This window comes from Scyliorhinus torazame, chromosome 1 (assembly GCF_047496885.1).
Source record: "Scyliorhinus torazame isolate Kashiwa2021f chromosome 1, sScyTor2.1, whole genome shotgun sequence".
Lineage (NCBI taxonomy): Eukaryota > Metazoa > Chordata > Chondrichthyes > Carcharhiniformes > Scyliorhinidae > Scyliorhinus > Scyliorhinus torazame.
Genome location: NC_092707.1, coordinates 558,136 through 583,071, shown reverse-complemented (window position 1 = coordinate 583,071; position 24,936 = coordinate 558,136). Strand labels below are relative to the sequence as shown.

The following is a 24,936-nucleotide window of genomic DNA, read 5'->3' as shown; positions in this document are numbered from 1 at the left end:
CTGCTCCAGCCCATACTTCGCTTCCAGCTGCTTCAATCCCGCAAAACGACCCCCAAGAAACAAATCTTTTAGTGTCCTAATTCCTTTCTCCTCCCATCTCTGAAAATTTCCATCCCACTTCCCTGGCTCAAACTATGGTTCCCCCAAATCGGCATTTCCCTTGACCCTGCCCCCAACCCGAATTGCTGCCGAAACTGCCTCCAAATTGTCAATGAAGCTATTACTACAGGACTCCCTGAGTATTTCCCCGGGGCCGTCGGGAGCGGCGCAGTCACTAGCGCCGTCAATCCCGACCCCCTACCCAAACTCTCCTCCATTTTGACCCATTGGGAGTCAACCCCTCTGACCCAGCTCCGCACCTTCTCCACATTCGCCGCCCAGTAATAACACAGCATTGGGTAAGCCGGCCTCCACATTGCTGGAGGTGACAAAACGCAGCCCGACAGCGACTCGAACGCTCGACCGCGCAGACCTACCTATCGATGCAGGAACCGCAAGCAAGGCAACAAATCCTCCACCCACATACCGACCAGAGTGAATATCCTCATTGGACACAACTATTCCCCTCACACTGCATACTCTCACCATCTCCCAGGCTCGAAAAGAAGCCGTCACTCCAGGAAGCGTGGGAAACGCGCAGGTCTGCAGGGGAGAGTGAAACAACGCGGCCCCAAAGCCCCTCTGCCCAGCTCACTCCCAGCTAATGTCCCATCTCTAGAAAACAAGCTGGACGAACTTAAAGCCAGACTCACTTCTCAAAGAGAACTAAGGGCCTGCTGTATGATCTGTTTCACGGAGACATGGCTCACTCTGCTTCACCGGACTGTGCCCTACAACCAGAGTGCTTCTCAATCCACCGAATGGACCGTATGGCGGCCTCAGGCAAGGCTCGGGGAGGTGGGGTCTGCCTCCTAATCAACACCTCCTGGTGCCTAGATGTAGCAACACTGGCGAGTTTCTGCTCCCGGACCTAGAATACCTGACGCTAAAATGCCGCCCCTACTACCTTCCGCGGGAGTTCAGCTCCGTTATCCTGACGTCATTTTACATCCCACTCCATGCGAACGTGAAAATCGCACTGGACAAAATATTCACCACCACAAATAGCCTCGAAACGAAACATCCCGAGGCCTTGTTCATTGTAGCTGCGACGTCAATCAGGCCAAGCTCAAGAGCGTACGACCAAGTTACCACCAACACGTCACCTGTTCCACCAGAGGCCCAAACATCCTGGACACTGCTACACAAATATCAAACATGCCGATCGCTCTATCGCCCGTCCACACCTTGGCAAATCTGACCACAAGGCTGTGCTCCTGCTCCCGGCTTAGAAGCAAAAACTGAAGCGGGAGAATCCGTCAAAGAAAGTTGTGCATTGTTGGTCTGAGGAATCGGATGATCTCCTACGGGACTGCTTAGAGTCAGTGGACTGGTCAGTATTTAAAAACTCTGCGACCAGCCTGAACGAGTACGCCACTACAGTAACTGACTTCATGAGTAAGTGTAGAAGACTGTGTGTCAAAGAAGCAAATCCGCGTGTTTCCCAACCGGAAACCCTGGATGAACAGGGATATCCACTGCTCGCTGAAGTCTCGGTCTGAGGCGTTCTTACAAAACCCATCTCCAAACTCCGTGGCCTTGGCCTCGGCTCCTCCCCCTGCGACTGGATCCTGAACTTTCTAACCCACAGACCACAATCAGTAAAGTTAGACAACAACACCTCCTCCACGATCACCCTCAACACCGGTGCCCCACAAGGCTGTGTCCTCAGCCCCCTACTATACTCCTTATACACCTATGACTGTGTGGCCAAATTCCCCTCCAACTCGATTTTCAAATTTGCTGATGACACCACCGTAGTGGGTCGGATTTCAAACAATGACGAGACAGAGTACAGGAATGAGATAGAGAATCTGGTGAACTGGTGCGACGACAATAATCTCTCCCTCAATGTCAACAAAACAAAGGAGATTGTCATCGACTTCAGGAAGCGTAGAGGGGAACATGCCCCTGTCTACATCAATGGGAACAAAGTAGAAAGGGTCGAGAGCTTCAAGTTGTTAGGTGTACAGATCACCAACAGCCTGCCCTGGTCCCCCCATGCCGACATTATAGTTAAGAAAGCCCACCAACAACTCTACTTTCTCAGAAGACTGAGGAAATTTGGCATGTCAGCTACGACCCTCACCAACTTCTACAGATGCACCATAGAAAGCATTCTTTCTGGTTGTATCACAGCTTGGTATGGAGCCTGCTCTGCCCAAGACCGCAGGAAACTACAAAAGGTTGTGAATGTAGCCCAGTCCATCACGCAAACCAGCCTCCCACCCATTGACTCCGTCTACAATTCCTGCTGTCTCAGAAAGGCAGCCAGCATAATTAAGGACCCCACGCACCCCGGACATACTCTCGTCCACCTTCTTCCGTCAGGAAAAGGATGCCAAAGTTTGAGGTCCCGTACCAACCGACTCAAGAACGGCTTCTTCCCTACTGCCATCAGACTTTTGAATGGACCTATCTCGTATTAAGTTGATCTTTTCTCGACACCTTGCTATAACTGTAACATTATATTCTGCAGTCTCTCCTTCCTTCCCTATGTACGGTATGTGTTGTCTGTACAGCATGCAAGAAACAACACTTTTCACTGTATACTGATACATGTGACAATAATAAATCAATTCAATTCAATTCAATTTGAGAGTGTGAAGAGGAGATTCACTCGGTTAATCCCAGAGCTGAAGGGGTTGGATTACGAGGAGAGGTTGAGTAGACTGGGACTGTACTCATTGGAATTTAGAAGTATGCTGGGGGATCTTATAGAAACATATAAGATTATGAAGGGAATAGATAGGATAGATGCGGGCAGGTTGTTTCCACTGGCGGGTGAAAGCAGAACTAGGGGGCATAGCCTCAAAATAAGGGGAAGTAGATTTAGGACTGAGTTTAGGAGGAAATTCTTCACCCAAAGGGTTGTGAATCTATGGAATTCCTTGCCCAGTGAAGCATTTGAAGCTCCTTCAGTAAATGTTTTTAAGGTAAAGATAGATAGTTTTTTGAAGAATAAAGGTGAATTAAGGAAATTCGGCATGTCCACATTAACTCTTACCAACTTTTACAGATGCACCACAGAAAGCATCCTATCGGGCTGCATCACAGCCTGGTATGGCAACTGCTCGGCCCAGGACCGCAAGAAACTTCAGAGAGTCGTGAACACCGCCCAGTCCATCACACAAACCTGCCTCCCATCCATTGACTCCATCTACACCTCCTGCTGCCTGGGGAAAGCGGGCAGCATAATCAAAGATCCCTCCCACCCGGCTTACTCACTCTTCCAACTTCTTCCATCGGGCAGGAGATACAGAAGTCTGAGAACACGCACGAACAGACTCAAAAACAGCTTCTTCCCCACTGTCACCAGGCTCCTGAATGACCCTCTTATGGACTGACCTCATTAACACTACACCCCTGTCTGCTTCACCTGATGCCAGTGCTTATGTAGTTACATTGTATATGTTGTGTTGCCCTATTATGTATTTTCTTTTATTCCCTTTTCTTCCCATGTACTTAATGATCTGTTGAGCTGCTCGCAGAAAAATACTTTTCACTGTACCTCGGTACACGTGACAATAATCAAATCCAATCCAATCCAATCCTATTGTATTCTGACACATCGTTATTCGAGATCCGCCCCACGACGGTTGTCATCAGCAAACTTGTTGTGGTGAACCACTGTATTAGGGGATGTGAGGTAGGAGCTGCACTACAGGTTCGCCGGTAGCCCCTGCCGGCTGGCTCCGCCCACGGAGAACTGTATAAATATGCATGACCTCCAGTGCCCTGCCATTTCGCCAGCTGCAGCAGGAGGCCACGCATCTGACTGTAATAAAGCCACAGTTGTACCCAACTTTAGTCTTTGCGCAATTGATCGTGCATCAATTTATTTGTCAGATTTTCCACAGAATGGATATCAGAATTAAGCCCGATCGCCTGCAGCTGGATCCACACTCGTCCGACGCCAGGAAAGACTTTACTCACTGGCGAGCATGTTTTGAGGTCTACATCAAGGCTGCGGACCCCGCGCCAACGGAGGCTCAGAAGATAAACGTCCTGTACTCCAGACTGAGCTCCAGCGTGTTCCCATTGATTCAAGATGCCACGAATTACACAAAAGCAATGGAACTCCTCAAGAACACTACGCGCAGAAGGCGAACACGCTCTTCGCCAGGCATGTACTCGCCACCCGCTCGCAACTACCTGGTGACTCCATCGAAGACTTCTGGCGGGCCCTAATTCCACTCGTCCGGGACTGGGACTGTCAGGCCATTACGGCCGCCGAACACGCGAATCTCCTCATGCGCGATGCCTTCGTGACGGGGATTGTGTCGGACCGCATCCGAGAACGATCACTGGAAGGGGCCACGCTCAAACTGGCGGAGACAAAAACCTTGGCGCTCTCCATGACGGTCGCATCCCGTAAAGTACAATCGTACCCCTCCCGCCGTGCTGCTCACCCTTCTACCCCTTCCTACCCCTCCTGGACCCCGCCGACAACCTCCTCAGCCAGGGCCCTGCCTTCCCAATACGCCTGCGCCACACGCCGATCCGCGCACCCTGGGGGTCCCTGCTGCTACTTCTGCAGTCAGCAGAAGCACCCCCGCCAACACTGCCCGGCCCGCACTGCAGTTTGTAAAGCCTGCAGTAAAAAGGGCCACTTCGCGGCTGTGTGCCAGGCCCGCGCAGTCGCTGCGATCGCGCCCGCTATCGCCCCCTGCCCACACCTGACGCACAATGGGAGCCGCCATCTTTCCTCCCGGGTCCATGTGCGACCAATGGGAGCCGCCATCTTGTCCCGACCCCGCAATGTGCGCACCATGGGCGTCGCCATCTTGTCCCGACCCCGCAATGTGCGCACCATGGGCGTCGCCATCTTGTCCCGACCCCGCAATGTGCGCACCATGGGCGCCGCCATCTTGTCCCCCACAGGGTCTCCGGACATCCCGACATCGGAACCGCACACGCTCGCCACCCGAAGCATCCGATGGCTACCCGCAGCTCGCTTCGATGACGCTGGACCAATCTCGCCCGCACAACCTGGCCACCGCGTCGACGACGGTTAAAATCAACGGCTACGTGACCTCGTGCCTGCTGGACTCCGGGAGCACCGAAAGCTTCATACACCCAGATACGGTAAGGCGCTGCTCCCTCGCGGTCCACCCTGCCAATCAAAGGATCTCCCTAGCCTCCGGATCCCACTCCGTCCCGATCCGAGGCTTTTGTGCAGTCACCCTCACGGTCCAGGGCGTAGAATTTAGTAACTTCAGCCTCTATGTCCTTCCTAATCTCTGCGCTGCACTCCTGTTGGGCCTGGACTTCCAGTGCAACCTCCAGAGCCTCACCCTCAAATTCGGCGGGCCCTTACCCCCCCTTACCGTTTGCGGCCTCGCGACCCTCAAGGTCGATCCCCCCTCACTTTTTGACAATCTAACTGCGAATTGCAAGCCCATTGCCACTAGGAGCAGACGGTACAGCACCCAGGACAAGACCTTCATCAGGTCTGAAGTCCAGCGGCTGCTTAAGGAGGGTATTATCGAGGCCAGCAACAGCCCCTGGAGAGCCCAAGTGGTAGTGGTTAAAACTGGGGAGAAACACAGGATGGTTGTGGACTACAGCCAGACCATCAATTGGTACACGCAGCTCGACACGTACCCCCTCCCACGCATATCTGATATGGTCAGTCAGATTGCACAGTCCCGGGTCTTCTCAACAATTGACCTGAAATCCGCCTACCACCAGCTCACCATCCGGAAGTCGGACCGGCCATACACTGCCTTCGAGGCGGACGGTCGCCTCTACCACTTCCTTAGGGTCCCTTTCGGTGTCACAAATGGGGTCTCGGTCTTCCAAAGAGAGATGGACCGAATGGTCGACCAGTACGGTTTGCGGGCCACCTTTCCGTACTTAGATAATGTCACCATCTGCGGCCATGACCAGCAGGACCACGATGCCAACCTCGATAAATTCCTCCGCACTGCCACCCTTCTCAACCTGACCTACAACAAAGAGAAGTGTGTGTTCAGCACGACCCGGTTAGCCATTCTCGGCTATATAGTCCAAAACGGACTTCTCGGGCCCGACCCCGACCGCATGCGCCCCCTCATGGAACTTCCCCTCCCCCACTGCCCCAAGGCCCTCAAACGCTGCCTGGGGTCCTTTTCCTACTACGCTCAGTGGGTCCCAAACTATGCGGACAAGACCCGCCCACTCATCCAGTCCACCCAATTTCCTCTCGTGGCCGAGGCACAACATGCTTTCGCCCGCATCAGAGCAGACATCGCCAAGGCCGGGATGCGCGCAGTGGACGAGTCACTGCCTTTCCAAGTAGAAAGCGACGCTTCAAACGTCGCCCTTGCCGCCACTCTAAACCAGGCAGGCAGACCCGTGGCATTCTTTTCCCGCACCCTTCATGCCTCGGAAATTCGACACTCATCCGTCGAAAAGGAGGCCCAAGCTATCGTTGAAGCTGTGCGGCATTGGAGGCATTACCTGGCCGGCAAGAGATTCACTCTCCTTACGGACCAACGGTCGGTTGCCTTCATGTTCAATAACACACAGCGGGGCAAGATCAAAAATGATAAAATCTTGCGGTGGAGAATCGAGCTCTCCACCTATAATTACGAGATCTTGTATCGCTCCGGTAAACTCAACGAGCCCCCAGACGCCCTCTCCCGAGGTACATGTGCCAGCGCACAAGTGGACCAACTCCGGGCCCTATACGACAGCATTTGTCACCCAGGGGTCACTCGATTGTACCATCTGGTCAAAGCTCGCAATCTGCCCTACTCCGTCGAGGAAGTAAGGACAGTCACCAGGGACTGCCAGGTCTGTGCGGAGTGCAAGCCGCACGTCTACCGGCCAGACCGTGTGTGCCTGGCGAAGGCTTCCCGCCCCTTTGAATGCCTCAGCGTGGATTTCAAAGGGCCCCTCCCCTCCACCGACCGTAACACGTACATTCTCACTGTGGTCGATGAGTTCTCCAGATTCCCCTTCGCCATCCCATGCCCCGATATGAAGTCTGCCACCATCATCAAGGCCATCAGCACCATCTTCGCCCTGTTCGGCTTCCCCGCCTACATCCACAGTGACAGGGGATCCTCATTCATGAGCGATGAGCTGCGTCAGTTCCTGCTCAGCAGGGGTATAGCCTCCAGCAGGAGGACCAGCTACAACCCCCGGGGAAACGGGCAAGTACAAAGAACAAAGAACAAAGAAATGTACAGCACAGGAACAGGCCCTTCGGCCCTCCTAGCCCGTGCCGACCATGCTGCCCGACTAAACTACAATCTTCTACACTTCCTGGGACCGTATCCCTCTATTCCCATCCTATTCAAGTACTTGTCAAGATGCCCCTTAAATGTCCCTATCGTCCCTGCTTCCACCACCTCCTCCGGTAGCGAGTTCCAGGCACCCACTACCCTCTGCGTAAAAAACTTGCCTTGTACATCTACTCTAAACCTTGCCCCTCTCACCTTAAACCTATGTCCCCTAGTAATTGACCCCTCTACCCTGGGGAAAAGCCTCTGACTATCCACTCTGTCTATGCCCCTCATAATTTTGTAGACCTCTATCAGGTCGCCCCTCAACCTCCTTCGTTCCAGTGAGAACAAACCGAGTTTATTCAACCGCTCCTCATAGTGAATGCCCTCCATACCAGGCAACGTTCTGGTAAATCTCTTCTGCACCCTCTCTAAAGCCTCCACATCCTTCTGGTAGTGTGGCGACCAGAATTGAACACTATACTCCAAGTGTGGCCTAACTAAGGTTCTATACAGCTGCAACATGACTTGCCAATTCTTATCCTCAATGCCACGGCCAATGAAGGCAAGCATGCCGTATGCCTTCTTGACTACCTTCTCCACCAGTGTTGCCCCTTTCAGTGACCTGTGGACGTGTACTCCTCGATCTCTCTGACTTTCAATACTCTTGAGGGTTCTACCATTCACTGTATATTCCCTACCTGCATTAGACGTTCCAAAATGCATTACCTCACATTTGTCCGGATTAAACTCCATCTGCCATCTCTCCGCCCAAGTCTCCAAACAATCTAAATCCTGCTGTATCCTCTGACACTCCGCATCGCTATCCGCAATTCCACCAACCTTTGTGTCGTCTGCAAACTTACTAATCAGACCAGTTACATTTTCCTCCAAATCATTTATATATACTACAAACAGCAAAGGTCCCAGCACTGATCACAGCCCTCCAAATAGAAAAGCATCCTTCCATTGCTACTCTCTGCCTTCTATGACCTAGTCAGTTCTGTAAAGAACCTACCTCTGACCTCTGTCCTATATCTATTACCCCTCAGTTTAAGGTTATGTCCCCTCGTGCCAGCCATATCCATCCGCGGGAGAAGGCTCTCACTGTCCACCCTATCCAACCCCCTGATCATTTTGTATGCCTCTATTAAGTCTCCTCTTAACCTTCTTCTCTCCAACGAAAACAACCTCAAGTCCATCAGCCTTTCCTCATAAGATTTTCCCTCCATACCAGGCAACATCCTGGTAAATCTCCTCTGCACCCACTCCAAAGCCTCCACGTCCTTCCTATAATGCGGTGACCAGAGCTGTACGCAATACTCCAAATGCGGCCGGACCAGAGTTCTGTACAGCTGCAACATGACCTCCCGACTCCGGAACTCAATCCCTCTACCAATAAAGGCCAACACTCCATAGGCCTTCTTCACAACCCTATCACCCTGGGTGGCAACTTTCAGGGATCTATGTACATGGACACCTAGATCCCTCTGCTCATCCACACTTTCAAGAACTTTACCATTAGCCAAATATTCCGCATTCCTGTTATGCCTTCCAAAGTGAATCACCTCACACTTCTCTACATTAAACTCCATTTGCCACCTCTCAGCCCAGCTCTGCAGCTTATCTATATCCCTCTGTAACCTGCTACATCCTTCCACACTATCGACAACACCACCGACTTTAGTATCGTCTGCAAATTTACTCACCCACCCTTCTGCGCCTTCCTCTAGGTCATTGATAAAAATGACAAACAGCAACTGCCCCAGAACAGATCCTTGTGGTACTCCACTTATGACTGTACTCCATTCTGAACATTTCCCATCAACCACCACCCTCTGTCTTCTTTCAGCTAGCCAATTTCTGATCCACATCTCTAAATCACCCTCAATCCCCAGCCTCCGTATTTTCTGCAATAGCCTACCGTGGGGAACCTTATCAAACGCTTTGCTGAAATCCATAAACACCACATCAACTGCTCTACCCTCATCTACCTGTTCAGTCACCTTCTCAAAGAACTCAATAAGGTTTGTGAGGCATGACCTACCCTTCACAAAGCCATGCTGATTATCCCTGATCATATTATTCCTATCTAGATGATTATAAATCTTGTCTCTTATAATCCCCTCCAAGACTTTACCCACTACAGACGTGAGGCTCACCGGTCTATAGTTGCCGGGGTTGTCTCTGCTCCCCTTTTTGAACAAAGGGACCACATTTGCTGTCCTCCAGTCCTCTGGCACCATTCCTGTAGCCACTGATGACATAAAAATCAAAGCCAAAGGTCCAGCAATCTCTTCCCTGGCCTCCCAGAGAATCCTAGGATAAATCCCATCAGGTCCCGGGGACTTATCTATTTTCAGCCTGTCCAGAATTGCCAACACCTCTTCCCTACGTACCTCAATGCCATCTATTCAATTAGCCTGGGGCTCAGCATTCTCCTCCACAACATTATCTTTTTCCTGAGTGAATACTGACGAAAAATATTCATTTAGTATCTTGCCTATCTCTTCAGACTCCACACACAATTTCCCATCCCTGTCCTTGACTGGTCCTACTCTTTCCCTAGTCATTCGCTTATTCCTGACATACCTATAGAAAGCTTTTGGGTTTTCCTTGATCCTTCCTGCCAAATACTTCTCATGTCCCCTCCTTGCTCGTCTTAGCTCTCTCTTTAGATCCTTCCTCGCTACCTTGTAACTATCCATCGCCCCAACCAAAACTTCACACCTCATCTTCACGTAGGCCTCCTTCTTCCTCTTAACAAGAGATTCCACTTCCTTGGTAAACCACGGTTCCCTCGCTCGACGCCTTCCTCCCTGTCTGACCGGTACATACTTATCAAGAACACGCAGTAGATGATCCTTGAACAAGCCCCACTTATCCAGTGTGCCCAACACTTGCAGCCTACTTCTCCAGCTTATCCCCCCCCAAGTCACGTCTAATGGCATCATAATTGCCCTTCCCCCAGCTATAACTCTTGCCCTGCGGTGTATACTTATCCCTTTCCATCATTAACGTAAACGTCACCGAATTGTGGTCACTGTCCCCAAAGTGCTCTCCTACCTCCAAATCCAACACCTGGCCTGGTTCATTACCCAAAACCAAATCCAACGTGGCCTCGCCTCTTGTTGGCCTGTCAACATATTGTTTCAGGAAACCCTCCTGCACACACTGTACAAAAAACGACCCATCTATTGTACTCGAACTATATCTTTTCCAGTCAATATTTGGAAAGTTAAAGTCTCCCATAATAACTACCCTGTTACTTTCGCTCATATCCAGAATCATATTCGCCATCCTTTCCTCTACATCCCTAGAACTATTAGGAGGCCTATAAAAAACTCCCAACAGGGTGACCTCTCCTTTCCTGTTTCTATCTTCAGCCCATACTACCTCGGAAGAAGAGTCCCCATCTAGCATCCTCTCCGCCACCGTAATACTGCTCTTGACTAGCAGCGCCACACCTCCCCCTCTTTTGCCTCCTTCTCTGAGCTTACTAAAACACCTAAACCCCGGAACCTGCAACATCCATTTCTGTCCCTGCTCTATCCATGTCTCCGAAATGGCCACAACATCTAAGTCCCAGGTACCAACCCATGCTGTCAGTTCCCCTACCTTGTTTCGTATACTCCTGGCATTGAAGTAGACACACTTCAAACCACCTACCTGAACACTGGCCCCCTCCTGCGACGTCAAATCTGTGCTCCTGACCTCTATACTCTCATTCTCCCTTACCCTAAAACTACAATCCAGGTTCCCATGCCCCTGCTGCATTAGTTTAAACCCCCCCAAAGAGCACTAACAAATCTCCCCCCCAGGATATTTGTGCCCCTCAGGTTCAGATGTAGACCATCCTGTCTGTAGAGGTCCCACCTTCCCCAGAAAGAGCCCCAGTTATCCAGAAATCTGAATCCCTCCCGCCTGCACCATCCCTGTAGCCACGTGTTTAATTGCTCTCTCTCCCTATTCCTCATCTCACTATCACGTGGCACGGGCAACAGCCCAGAGATAATAACTCTGTTTGTTCTCGTTCTGAGCTTCCATCCTAGCTCCCTGAAAGCCTGCCTGACATCCTTGTCCCCTTTCCTACCTATGTCGTTAGTGCCAATGTGGACCACGACTTGGGGCTGCTCCCCCTCCCCCTTAAGGACCCGGAAAACACGATCCGAGACATCACGTACCCTTGCACCTGGGAGGCAACATACCAAACGTGAGTCTCTCTCGCTCTCACAAAATCTCCGATCTGTGCCCCTGACTATCGAGTCCCCAATTACTAATGCTCTGCTCCTCTCCCCCCTTCCCTTCTGAGCAACAGGGACAGACTCCGTGCCAGAGGCCCGTACCCCATGGCTTACCCCTGGTAAGTCGTCCCCCCCACAAGTATCCAAAGCGGTATACTTGTTTCTCAGGGGAACGACCGCAGGGGATCCCTGCACTGACTGCTTTTTCCCAGTCCCTCTTACAGTTACCCACCTATCTCCAATCTTTGGTGTAACTAATTCCCTGAAGCTGCTATCGATGTCCCCCTCTGCCTCCCGAATGATCCGAAGTTCTTCCAACTCCAGCTCCAGTTCCCTAACTCGGTCTTGGAGGAGCTGGAGATGGCAGCACTTCCTGCAGGTAAAATCAGCAGGGACACTAACTGCATCCCTCACCTCAAACATCCTGCAAGAGGAAGGAGAGGTCTCCCTTCCCTGCCATTCCTCTAACTTTCTACCAAGATCTGGCTAACAACTAAATTAAATTTTTTATAAAAAATAATAATAATATAATAAAATATGGTACTTACCTCAGACCAATGGTTTTATTATTCGGTTAGAGGAGGAGGGCGGGTGGGAGACACTACACGTGTAGTGTCTCGGGTTTCCTCTCCACCAGAATTTATTGGTGAGGGTCTTCCCAGACGTCCGCGGGTCGACTTCCTGTTCCCGCCTAAAACACTAATTTTTTTTTTTTTAAATTCTCAGCTCCTGCTGAAATTGACTAACCAGCCAGCTCCACTCCCGCCAAAATCGACTGGCCTGCCCCTGCAAAGACAAGTGCTTTTAAAGGACAGACTTACCTCCAAGCAACCACTTCCGCACTGCTCCCGCTGAAACTGACTCACCAGCTGTTCTCCCGCCGAAATCGACTGGCCTGCCCCTGCAAAGACAAGTGCCTTTAAAGGACAGACTTACCTCCCAGCAATCACTTCCGCACTGCTCCCGCTGAAACTGAATCACCAGCTGTTCTCCCGCCGAAATCGACTGGCCTGCCCCTGCAAAGACAAGTGCTTTTAAAGGACAGACTTACCTCCCAGCAACCACTTCCGCACTGCTCCCGCTGAAACTGACTCACCAGCTGTTCTCCCGCCGAAATCGACTGGCCTGCCCCTGCAAAGACAAGTGCTTTTAAAGGACAGACTTACCTCCCAGCAACCACTTCCGCACTGCTCCCGCTGAAACTGAATCACCAGCTGTTCACCCGCCGAAATCGACTGGCCTGCCCTTGCAAAGACAAGTGCTTTTAAAGGACAGACTTACCTCCCAGCAACCACTTCCGCACTGCTCCCACTGAAACTGACTCACCAGCTGTTCTCCCGCCGAAATCGACAGGAGTAGATCCTGTCTCGAAGAATTCTCTCCAGTAATTTCCCTACCACTGAAGTAAGGCTCACCGGCCTGTAGTTCTCTGGATTATCCTTGCTACCCTTCTTAAACAGAGGAACAACATTGGCTATTCTCCAGTCCTCCGGGACATCTCCTGAAGACAGTGAGGATCCAAAGATTTCTGTCAAGGCCTCAGCAATTTCCTCTCCAGCCTCCTTCAGTATTCTGGGGTAGATCCCATCAGGCCCTGGGGACTTATCTACCTTAATATTTTTTAAGACATCCAACACCTCGTCTTTTTGGATCTCAATGTGACCCAGGCTATCTACACCCCCTTCTCCAGACTCAACATCTACCAATTCCTTCTCTTTGGTGAAGTAGAATGGGAAAATGGGACAGTTTGGAGGGCCATCCAGCTGGCCCTACGGTCCAGGAACCTCCAAGCCTCTCGCTGGCAGGAGGTCCTCCCTGACTCTCTGCACTCCATCCGGTCACTATTGTGCACCGCCACTAATAACACACCCCATGAACGTGGTTTTACCTTCCCCAGGAAGTCCACATCCGGGTGTCGCTCCCGACTTGGCTCGCTGCTCCTTGACCGGCCCTTCTCCGTAGGCACGTCCGAATCCACACGGTGGACCCCTTGGTGGCCAGGGTTCACCTGCTCCACGCCACCCCCAATATGCCTACGTTGAGTTCCCCGACGGCCGCCAAGATACTGTCTCACTCAGGGACCTGGCACCGTCAGTTTCCACCCCAACACCCCCCCCCCCACCAATGCACCCCCCCCCCCACCTCCCACCGCGCTGCCAATATTGACCCCACCAGACCCACCCCCCTCCCCTTTTCCGCTCAAGAGGACGAAGAGGACTTCGGCACACTCCCTGAGTTCCCCGATGACTGACCAGCATCAGCACCGCCACCACCGCCATCGGTGCCACCTCCACCACCGCCAGCACCGACTTCACCGCCACCGTTACGCCGCTCCCAACGAAGCACCAAAGCACCGGACCGGCTGAACCTTTGACGGACTCCGGACCGTCAACATGGACTTTTCTTTCCCTCCCACTGTACATAATTGCACTAATTGTATATAGTTTCACGTCACCCCCGCCGGACTAATTTTTAACAGGGGGTGAATGTGGTGAACCACTGTAATTGGAGATGTAAGGTAGGACCTGCACTACAGGTTTGCCGGTAGCTCCTGCCGGCTGGCTCCGCCCAGGGAGAACTGTATAAATATGCATGACCTCCAGTGCCCTGCCATTTCGCCAGCTGCAGCAGGAGGCCTCGCATCTGACTGTAATAAAGCCACAGTTGTACCCAACTTTAGTCTTTGTGCAATTAATCGTGCATCACTTGTAGATGGAGTTGGAGCCACATTTTGCCACGCAGTCGTGTGTACAGGGAGTATAATAGGGGGCTAAGTATGCAGCCTTGCGGGGCCCCGGTATTGAGGACTATTGTGGAGGAGGTGTTGTTGTTTATTCTTACTGATTGAGGTCTGTGGGTCAGAAAGTCGAGGATCCAGTTGCAGAGAGAGGAGTAAGTCCTAGGTTTTGGATCTTTGCTATGAGCTTGGCTGGGATTATGGTGTTGAAGGCGGAGCTGTAGTCAATAAATAGGAGTCTGATGTAGGAGTCCTTGTTGTCTAGATGCTCTCGGGATGAGTGTAGGGCCAGGGAAATGGCGTCTGATGTGGACCGGTTGTGGCGATATACGAATTACAGTGGATCAAGGCATTCTGGGAGTATGGAGTTGATATGCGTCATGATCAGCCTCTTGAAGCACTGGACGATAGTCATTGAGGCACATTGCCTGGTTCTTAGTGACACTGCTATGATGGTGGTCTTCTCGTCTACCTTAATGCAATTTAAGATACTCAATACTTGCTCCTTCGATATATTGACATTTTCAAGAGCGTTCATACACCTATCCCTGATGTCCTATCTCCTCTCTCTCATCAGCCACAGTGCCGGTTTCTCGATATGGGCAGCACGGTGGCACAGTGGTTAGCACTGTTGCTTCACTGCGCCAGGGTCCCAGGTTCGATTCCCGGCTTGGGTCACTGTCTGTGTGGAGTCTGCACGTTCTCCCTGCGTGGGTTTCCTCCGGGTGCTCCGGTTTCCTCCCACAAGTCCCAATAGATGTGCTGTTCGGTGATTTGGACATTCTGAATTCTCCCTCTGTGTACCCGAACAGGCACCGGAACGTGGCGACTAGGGGAGTTCATAGTAACTTCATTGCAGTGTTAATGCCGACTTGTGACAATAAAGATTATTATTATTATTTCTAAGCATAGATCAGGAATTTGCACCTGTTTTGCTTGTTGAATGCAGAATTTACAGATAGGAAGCATGCGTGTGCAAATCCCTCAATGTCAATGAACAGGTGCTCATATTAATCAAAGAGCAAATGCAGAGTTAAATGTTCCAGCACCCTTAAAATTAACCGTTTGATCGTAATTTCACAATTCAGTCTTGGCTAATCAGAATCCAGCAATTGGAATGCGAGGCAGGACTGACCTGATTCAAGGTAAATCTCTGCACCTTGGAGCATTGTTGTAAAAATGTTAAAAGCTCTGACACATGAGCTTGTAAACTGAACACGGCACAAAGAGAAAAATAGACTTTGGCTCTGAGCAGTTACACTGACCCAGCCAGAGTGATCGTGATCAACTTAACAGCAGGTTCACGGCCCAATAATGGCATGATGAGGAAACCTGTAAATACACCAGAGACAGGACAAGTTGGAAGTGGGGGAAATGGGACAACAGCGACAGGGCAAACGAGGGCTGCCCTATCTTTTTGAGAAACAATGTTTGCATCAATTTGTGTGGACAATCGGGTGCGAAATATCGGTTTTGCAAAAAGATTGAGACTCACTGACAGTGCGGCACTCCCTCAGTACTGACGCTCTGACAGTGCGGCACTCCCTCAGTACTGACCCTCTGACAGTGCGGCACTCCCTCAGTACTGACCCTCTGACAGTGCGGCACTCCCTCATTACTGACCCTCTGAAAGTGCGGCACTCCTCAGTACTGACCCTCTGACAGTGCGGCACTCCCTCAGTACTGACCCTCTGACAGTGCGGCACTCCCTCAGTACTGACCCTCTGACAGTGCAGCACTCCCTCAGTACTGACCCTCTGACAGTGCGGAACTCCCTCAGTACTGAACCTCTGACAGTGCAGCACTCCCTCAGTACTGACCCTCTGACAGTGCGGCACTCCCTCATTACTGACCCTCTGAAAGTGCGGCACTCCTCAGTACTGACCCTCTGACAGTGCGGCACTCCCTCAGTACTGACCCTCTGACAGTGCGGCACTCCCTCAGTACTGACCCTCTGACAGTGCAGCACTCCCTCAGTACTGACCCTCTGACAGTGCGGAACTCCCTCAGTACTGAACCTCTGACAGTGCAGCACTCCCTCAGTACTGACCCTCTGACAGTGCAGCACTCCCTCAGTACTGAACCTCTGACAGTGCAGCACTCCCTCAGTACTGACCCTCTGACAGTGCAGCACTCCCTCAGTACTGACCCTCTGACAGTGCAGAACTCCCTCAGTACTGACCCTCTGACAGTGCAGCACTCCCTCAGTACTGACCCTCTGACAGTGCAGCGCTCCCTCAGTACTGACCCTCTGACAGTGCAGCACTCCCTCAGTACTGACCCTCTGACAGTGCAGCACTCCCTCAGTACTGACCCTCTGACAGTGCAGCACTCCCTCAGTACTGACCCTCTGACAGTGCAGCACTCCCTCAGTACTGACCCTCTGACAGTGCAGCACTCCCTCAGTACTGACCCTCTGACAGTGCAGCACTCCCTCAGTACTGACCCTCTGACAGTGCAGCACTCCCTCAGTACTGACCCTCTGACAGTGCAGTGCTCCCTCAGTACTGATTAATTTACTAATTAATTGACGCAATGTCAGTTGGAGGGGTGCAGTACTCTGACTGTGAGATGTGGCAGGTCCGGGAGGCTTCCAGCGTCCCAGATGGCTTCATCTGCAGAAAGTGCACCCAACTGGAGCTCCTCACAGACCGCATGGTTCGGTTGGAGCGGCAGTTGGATGCACTTAGGAGCATGCAGGTGGCGGAAAGCGTCATAGATCGCAGTTATGTAAATGTGGTCACACCCAAGGTGCAGGCAGAGAAATGGGTGACCACCAGGGACCTCTCGGGTTGTAATCTCGGGATTACTCCCTGTGCCACGTGCCAGTGAGGCTAGAAATAGGAAGATAGAGCAGCTAAACACGTGACTAAACAGCTGGTGTAGGAGGGAGGGTTTCCGTTATCTGTACCTCTGGGAGCTCTTCCGGGGCAGGTGTGACCTATATAAGAAGGACGGGTTGCATCTCAACCGGAGAGGCATAAATATCCTGGCCGCGAGGTTTGCTGGGGGAAGGGCAATTATGATGCCATTAGACGTGACTTGGGGGGGATAAGGTGGAGAAGTAGGCTGCAAGTGTTGGGCACACTGGATAAGTGGGGCTTGTTCAAGGATCAGCTACTGCGTGTTCTTGATAAGTATGTACCGGTCAGGCAGGGAGGAAGGCGTCGAGCGAGGGAACCGTAGTTTACCAAGGGAGTGGAATCTCTTGTTAAGAGGAAGAAGGAGGCCTATGTGAAGATGAGGTGTGAAGTTTCGGTTGGGGCGATGGATAGTTACAAGGTAGCGAGGAAGGATCTAAAGAGAGAGCTAAGACGAGCAAGGAGGGGACATGAGAAGTATTTGGCAGGAAGGATCAAGAAAAACCCAAAAGCTTTCTATAGGTATGTCAGGAATAAGCGAATGACTAGGGAAAGAGTAGGACCAGTCAAGGACAGGGATGGGAAATTGTGTGTGGAGTCTGAAGAGATAGGCGAGATACTAAATGAATATTTTTCGTCAGTATTCACTCAGGAAAAAGATAATGTTGTGGAGGAGAATGCTGAGCCCCAGGCTAATAGAATAGATGGCATTGAGGTACGTAGGGAAGAGGTGTTGGCAATTCTGGACAGGCTGAAAATAGATAAGTCCCCGGGACCTGATGGGATTTATCCTAGGATTCTCTGGGAGGCCAGGGAAGAGATTGCTGGACCTTTGGCTTTGATTTTTATGTCATCATTGGCTACAGGAATAGTGCCAGAGGACTGGAGGACAGCAAATGTGGTCCCTTTGTTCAAAAAGGGGAGCAGAGACAACCCCGGCAACTATAGACCGGTGAGCCTCACGTCTGCAGTGGGTAAATACTTGGATGGGATTATAAGAGACAAGATTTATAATCATCTAGATAGGAATAATATGATCAGGGATCGTCAGCATGGCTTTGTGAAGGGTAGGTCATGCCTCACAAACCTTATTGAGTTCTTTGAGAAGGTGACTGAACAGGTCGACGAGGGTAGAGCAGTTGATGTGGTGTATATGGATTTCAGCAAAGCGTTTGATAAGGTTCCCCACGGTAGGCTATTGCAAAAAATACGGAGGCTGGGGATTGAGGGTGATTTAGAGATGTGGATCAGAAATTGGCTAGCTGAAAGAAGAGAGAGGGTGGTGGTTGATGGGATATGTTCAGAATGGAGTACAGTCACAAGTGGAGTACCACAAGGATCTGTTCTGGGGCCGTTGCTGTTTGTCATTTTTATCAATGACCTAGAGGAAGGCGCAGAAGGGTGGGTGAGTAAATTTGCAGACGATACTAAAGTCGGTGGTGTCGTCGATACTGTGGAAGGATGTAGCAGGTTACAGAGGGATATAGATAAGCTGCAGAGCTGGGCTGAGAGGTGGCAAATGGAGTTTAATGTAGAGAAGTGTGAGGTGATTCACTTTGGAAGGAATAACAGGAATGCGGAATATTTGGCTAATGGTAAAGTTCTTGAAAGTGTGGATGAGCAGAGGGATCTAGGTGTCCATGTACATAGATCCCTGAAAGTTGCCACCCAGGTTGATAGGGTTGTGAAGAAGGCCTATGGAGTGTTGGCCTTTATTGGTAGAGGGATTGAGTTCCGGAGTCGGGAGGTCATGTTGCAGCTGTACAGAACTCTGGTACGGCCGCATTTGGAGTATTGCGTACAGTTCTGGTCACCGCATTATAGGAAGGACGTGGAGGCTTTGGAGTGGGTGCAGAGGAGATTTACCAGGATGTTGCCTGGTATGGAGGGAAAATCTTATGAGGAAAGGCTGATGGACTTGAGGTTGTTTTCGTTGGAGAGAAGAAGGTTAAGAGGAGACTTAATAGAGGCATACAAAATGATCAGGGGGTTGGATAGGGTGGACAGTGAGAGCCTTCTCCCGCGGATGGATATGGCTGGCACGAGGGGACATAACTTTAAACTGAGGGGTAATAGATATAGGACAGAGGTCAGAGGTAGGTTCTTTACGCAAAGAGTAGTGAGGCCGTGGAATGCCCTACCTGCTATTGTAGTGAACTCGCCAACATTGAGGGCATTTAAAAGTTTATTGGATAAACATATGGATGATAATGGCATAGTGTAGGTTAGATGGCTTTTGTTTCGGTGCAACATTGTGGGCTGAAGGGCCTGTACTGCGCTGTATTGTTCTATGTTCTATGTTCTATGTTCTAACCCTGTCATGGCAATCTCTGCAAGACGTGCCAGATCATCGACATGGATACCACTATGACACGTGAGAACACCACCTGCTAATGTTCTCATTCCAAGCATTGTTTGGCATCTTTGAATTTGTCTATATATGTGTTTCTGGAACATACCTCTTCATTCACCTGAGGAAGGAGCAGCGCTCCGAAAGCTAGTGACATCGAAACAAACCTGTTGGACTTTAACCTGGTGTTGTAAGACTTCGTACTGTACAAAAGTATGAGGGGCATAGACAGAGTGGATAGTCAGAGGCTTTTCCCCAGGGTAGAGGGGTCAATTACTAGGGGGCATAGGTTTAAGGTGCGAGGGGCAAGGTTTAGAGGAGATGTATGAGGCAAGTTTTTTACGCAGAGGGTAGTGGGTGCCTGGAACTCGCTGCCGGAGGAGGTAGTGGAAGCAGGGACGATAGGGACATTTAAGGGGCATCTTGACAAATACATGAATAGGATGGGAATAGAGGGATACGGACCCAGGAAGTGTAGAAGATTGTAGTTTAGTCGGGCAGCATGGTCGGCACGGGCTTGGAGGGCCGAAGGGCCTGTTCCTGTGCTGTACATTTCTTTGTTCTTTGTAATCAATATCCTGGGGGTTACCATTGATCAGAAACTGAACTGGACAAGCCACATTCATACTGTGGCTCCTAGGGCAGGTTAAAGGCTGGGAATCCTACGTCAAATAACTCACCTCATGAACCCCCCCCCCCCCCCCCAAGCTTGTCCACCACCTACAAGGCACAAGTCAGAAGTGTAATGGAATACTCTCCACTTGCCTGGATGAGTGCCGATCCCGTACCAGCCTCCCCGAACAGGCACCGGAATGTGGCGACTAGGGGCTTTTCACAGTAACTTCATTTGAAGCCTACTCATGACAATAAGCGATTTTCATTTTCGTTTCATTTTCAACACTCAAGAAACTTGACACCATCCAGGACAAAGCAGCCCGCTTGATTGCTCCCCTTCCACAAACATTCAAACCCTCCCCCACCGACGCACAGTGACAGCCGTGTGTACCATCTACAAGATGCACTGCCCCTGTGCCCCTCTTCGCCCCCTCTCCACCCTCCGCCCCCTCTCCACCCGCCACAGACTTTTTGGGAGGAGGCCAGGAATTCCCAACATCCAAAACCTCCCAGCCTTGGTGAGTCAGGAATGCAGAGAAGCAGAAATACACCGACTGACGATTTAAAGAATGAAAGAAATTGGACAACATTGCATTCATCGAAAGGTAATTTATTTTACCTGTTCAGAGGTTCACTGGTTGCATTTTACAAATATCCTTGACAAGTCAGGTGTTTAGATAACAGCTACAAAAGTTAAAGCTAGCACACATGGAATGTTGACCGATATCTGAGAGGAGACCTGGATACAAATAGGTCAGTATTTTATTAAAAGTAATGTTCTCTTAAAGTGCTGTAAAACACACAAGGTGCAGACGAGGATGATTAATGAAAATGGATGAATAAAAGGACGAATTGATGATATTGAAGAACACCCTGGTTGAAACACTGGCATATTATCAATATTAGGAATAATGTTGAATGAGTTCTTATCAAGTTGGCAAATGCTCATTTTGACTTACTGAAATTAATCAGAAGGAATGCAAATGCCCAAAGTTTGATCTTTCACTATCTGAGAATATTTAATGTTGGGATGAAGTATGAGCTGGTGTATCCAATCAGACTTTGGTGTCAGTCAGAGCTGAACAAAATAAAATACAACATCCCCGAGGAAACTATTCTCATGCTTGTTTTTAAAAATGTTTGTTACATCAGCAACTGAGAGAAATGTTGTTACTAGTCACTCAGAACTATCAATAACTATAGCCTCAAACATTTCATCAGGTAAGACCTCCCTCGGGTAATTCAACTGTGAAGTAACTCCCTCCAAGGGTAAACCCATGCCCCCTCACCCCACTCAGACTCCAATCTTGTCTCCCTCACCCTCCAGCCTCGGGTCAGCCCCAGCGCCCCACCCTCAACTCCAGTTTTACATTGGTCAACCCAATTTACTGCCTGCATTTATTGCACATTCAGAGCGAACTCATGTTAAAACCTAAAGCTGACAATACTGCCCCTTTCTGTTTTGTATTGGTCGTCCAAGTGTTCAGCAGCAGCCTCTTGGACAGATGTGATCAGAGTTCACTGAGATAGAAATAAAACAAACACTGAAAAAGTCTTTCTACAATCCTTAACCCATTGATACAATATTCAACATGTAATAATGCAGATTTAAATTCCTCTTTCGAATTTGGCCCCGAGATGAATTTCACAAACTCCTTGTCGACTTTATTCCCCATATTTGAGGTGTGATTTCTAGTTTTATTCCAGTTTATATTAGCAGAACCCCTGTTGCTAGAACACCATGTGCCAAATTGAAGGGAATAAGTTATTTTTAAAAAGATGATCCCAGGAATGGTAGGCCTAACATACGATGAACGTCTGAGGATCCTGGGATTATATTCATTGGAGTTTAGGAGGTTGAGGGGAGATCTAATAGAAACTTACAAGATAATGAATGGCTTAGATAGGGTGGATGTAGGGAAGTTGTTTCCATTAGCAGGGGAGACTAGGACCCGGGGGCACAGCCTTAGAATAAAAGGGAGTCACTTTAGAACAGAGATGAGGAGAAATTTCTTCAGCCAGAGAGTGGTGGGTCTGTGGAATTCATTGCCACAGAGGGCGGTGGAGGCCGGGACGTTGAGTGTCTTTAAGACAGAAGTTGATAAATTCTTGATTTCTCGAGGAATTAAGGGCTATGGAGAGAGAGCGGGTAAACGGAGTTGAAATCAGCCATGATTGAATGGTGGAGTGGACTCGATGGGCCGAATGGCCTTACTTCTGCTCCTATGTCTTATGGTCTTATGTTTTCAGAAAATGTTATAAAAGTGTGCATGAGATGGACAGTGTAACGGCATTAACCAAATACTAACAAATGATTTATGCTTCAAATGCCTCCAAAACACTCAGCTAACTAAATATATGAATACCAAATCCACCAAGGTGGTTACGTTTTCCACTTTGAATACCATTATCCGAATACTGAAATGTCTGCAGTAGTTTGTACAGCGAGCGACCACAGACTGACTCACTCTCAGAATCGCCACTTCAATCATCAAACTGGGCAGATTGTTTCAATATGTGACCTCCTTCAATCCCGCGGTAACTAACATTGTGAAATCGATGCCCCTCGCTCGTGGAGAATCAGACCAGGCAGTGGATTCCGGAGCCATGTCCATCATTGCTTTGGCCATGGATCGATGCAGCTGTGCAAAGGCTTGGAGTGAAATTTAAACCATAATGTACAAGTCAAGGGTCAAATGTGACCAACTAATACTTGATAATTGCAATAGTGAAACTTGTAACTGATTAAACACTGTAATAAAACAGTGTCTTGTGTAATCTTTCCCCACAAATGGACAGCTGTGCTTTCCGGAGGAATGCACAGTCAATATGTTGGCTGATTGTGGAAAGGTTTTAGCTGGCATGAGTTATACATTCAGTGCGTTTGAGAAGGAGGAACATTGGAAAGTATAGGGACAGGCCCTGTAATCACAACTGTTCCACTTCCTATTTGGATCGTCAAAGGTTCCGTCCAATAGATATCAAGCTTGTTCAGGCAGCAGATTTTTGGAAAGTTCCGGGAGAAGCAGACAGCCTGCAGAGGTTCTTTGATTCTCATCACCTGTCCCAGAGGTAATTTCTTCGGCAGGAATCTGAATTTTAAAAAGATTATCTGTCAAATTGTAAGAATATTTGAAATGGGAAATGTACATACACAACAGACAACGCACAGGACACAATCCACATGTAGATATATTTCAACACTGACAACTTCCGGTGGCGGCCATGGAGTGAGTGGTCACACACGTGGGGCAGCTCCAGCTTGAAGGCGTTGTTTTGGGCACTTTATACCCACTAGAGGGGTAGCTCCGGCAGATGGGGTAGAGGGAGAAACTCTCCCCAGGATTGGCATGCCTACTGGCTACCAGACCCAGCAAAAAGCATTCAAAGACCTGGCTAAGGAACTGGAGGGGACCTGTGGCGAAGGAACGTTTGTGAAAATGGCAGGGGGGGGGGGGGGGGGAAGGGTCATTGCCAGTGGGAAAGGCCCAGATGGCGATTGATGCACTATCAATTACAACGAGACGAGAGTAGAGAGTAATCGAGGCTTTATTACACTGAGATGTGTGGCCTCCTACAGCGGCTGCCGAAATGGCTGCTGTTCGGAGAGCACACACATTTATACTCCGCCTACTGGGCGGAGCCAGCAGGCTGGGATCTACCCCCGTACCTGTAGTACATGGGCCTTACCGTAATACCCATATATACAATATAATACAAGAGTGGTGACTACCACATTCACCCCATTAAAAATGAGTCCAGCGGGGGTGGTGGAAAACTATTTACATACAGATTGGTTTTAAAATTACAGAGAAGGTTACAAATTTAGACGATCGGGCGGCTTGAGCTGGGGTTGAGCGCGCCGCAGTGCTGGTGGCGACTCAGGCGTCGGCTTGGTCTTCGGTGACTCCGGGAGCGTGTCGACATCCTCTTCATCCCCGGGTGGGAGCAAGGGGAGGACGGATTGTCCTGGAGCAGGGGCTGCGGTGGGGTGCGCCAGGGGAGGGGAGGGTGGCGCCGGGGCGGGGTGGGTGTGTGTGTGTGTGTGTGTGGGGGGGGACCCAGCTGGTGCCAGATCCCTGAGGGAGACTGTGTCTTGGCGGCCGTCGGGCTACGCTACGTAGGCGTGCTGTGGGTTCGCGTGGAGTAGCTGAACCCTCTCAACCAACGGATCTGCCTTGTGTAGCCGCACGTGCTTGTGGAGGAGAACGGGTTCTGGAGCTGCCAGCCACGTTGGGAGCGAAACCCCGGAGGTGGACTTCCTGGGGAAGGCAAGGAGACGTTCATGGGGGGTTTCGTTAGTCACCGTGCACAGGAGCGACCGAATGGAGTGAAGTGCGTCGGGGAGGACCTCCTGCCAGCGGGAGGCCGGGAGATTTCTGGACCGTAGGGCCAGCTGGACGGCCTTCCAGAACGTCCCATTCTCCCGCTCCACCTGCCCGTTTCCCCGGGGGTTGTAGCTGGTCGTCCTGCTCGAGGCAATGCCCTTGCTGAGCAGGAACTGACGCAGCGCATCGCTCATAAATGAGGGTCCCCGGTCGCTGTGGACGTAGGCGGGGAAACCGAACAGGGCGAAGATGGTGTTGAGGGCTTTGATGACGGTGGCAGACGTCATATCGGGGCATGGGACGGCGAAGGGGGATCGGGAATACTCGTCGACCACATTAAGAAAATACGTGTTTCGGTCGGTGGAGGGGAGGGGCCCTTTGATGTCCACGCTGAGGCGTTCAAAGGGACAGGAGGCCTTCACCAGGCACGCACGGTCTGGCCGGTAGAGTGCGGTTCACACTCCGTGCAGACCTGGCAGTCTCTGGTG

At 50.4% G+C, this 24,936-nt stretch overlaps 1 protein-coding gene across 6 annotated transcripts in view; it reads right to left on the bottom strand.

The window, feature by feature from the left end:
• Positions 1-24,936, bottom strand: part of scarb1 (scavenger receptor class B, member 1) — a 505,970-nt gene that overhangs the window by 257,796 nt on the left and 223,238 nt on the right. For 2 of the 6 annotated variants that reach the window (XM_072509860.1, XM_072510116.1), the window contains one exon: positions 20,715-23,212. The exons of 3 other annotated variants lie outside the window; for them this stretch is intronic. In XM_072509860.1, coding sequence (XP_072365961.1) covers positions 23,102-23,212 — 111 coding nt within the window. In that variant the 3' untranslated portion in view covers positions 20,715-23,101. Of the gene's footprint in view, positions 1-20,714; positions 23,233-24,936 lie in introns of those variants that run through there. One more of the 6 variants, XM_072510031.1, reaches the window with a different exon arrangement.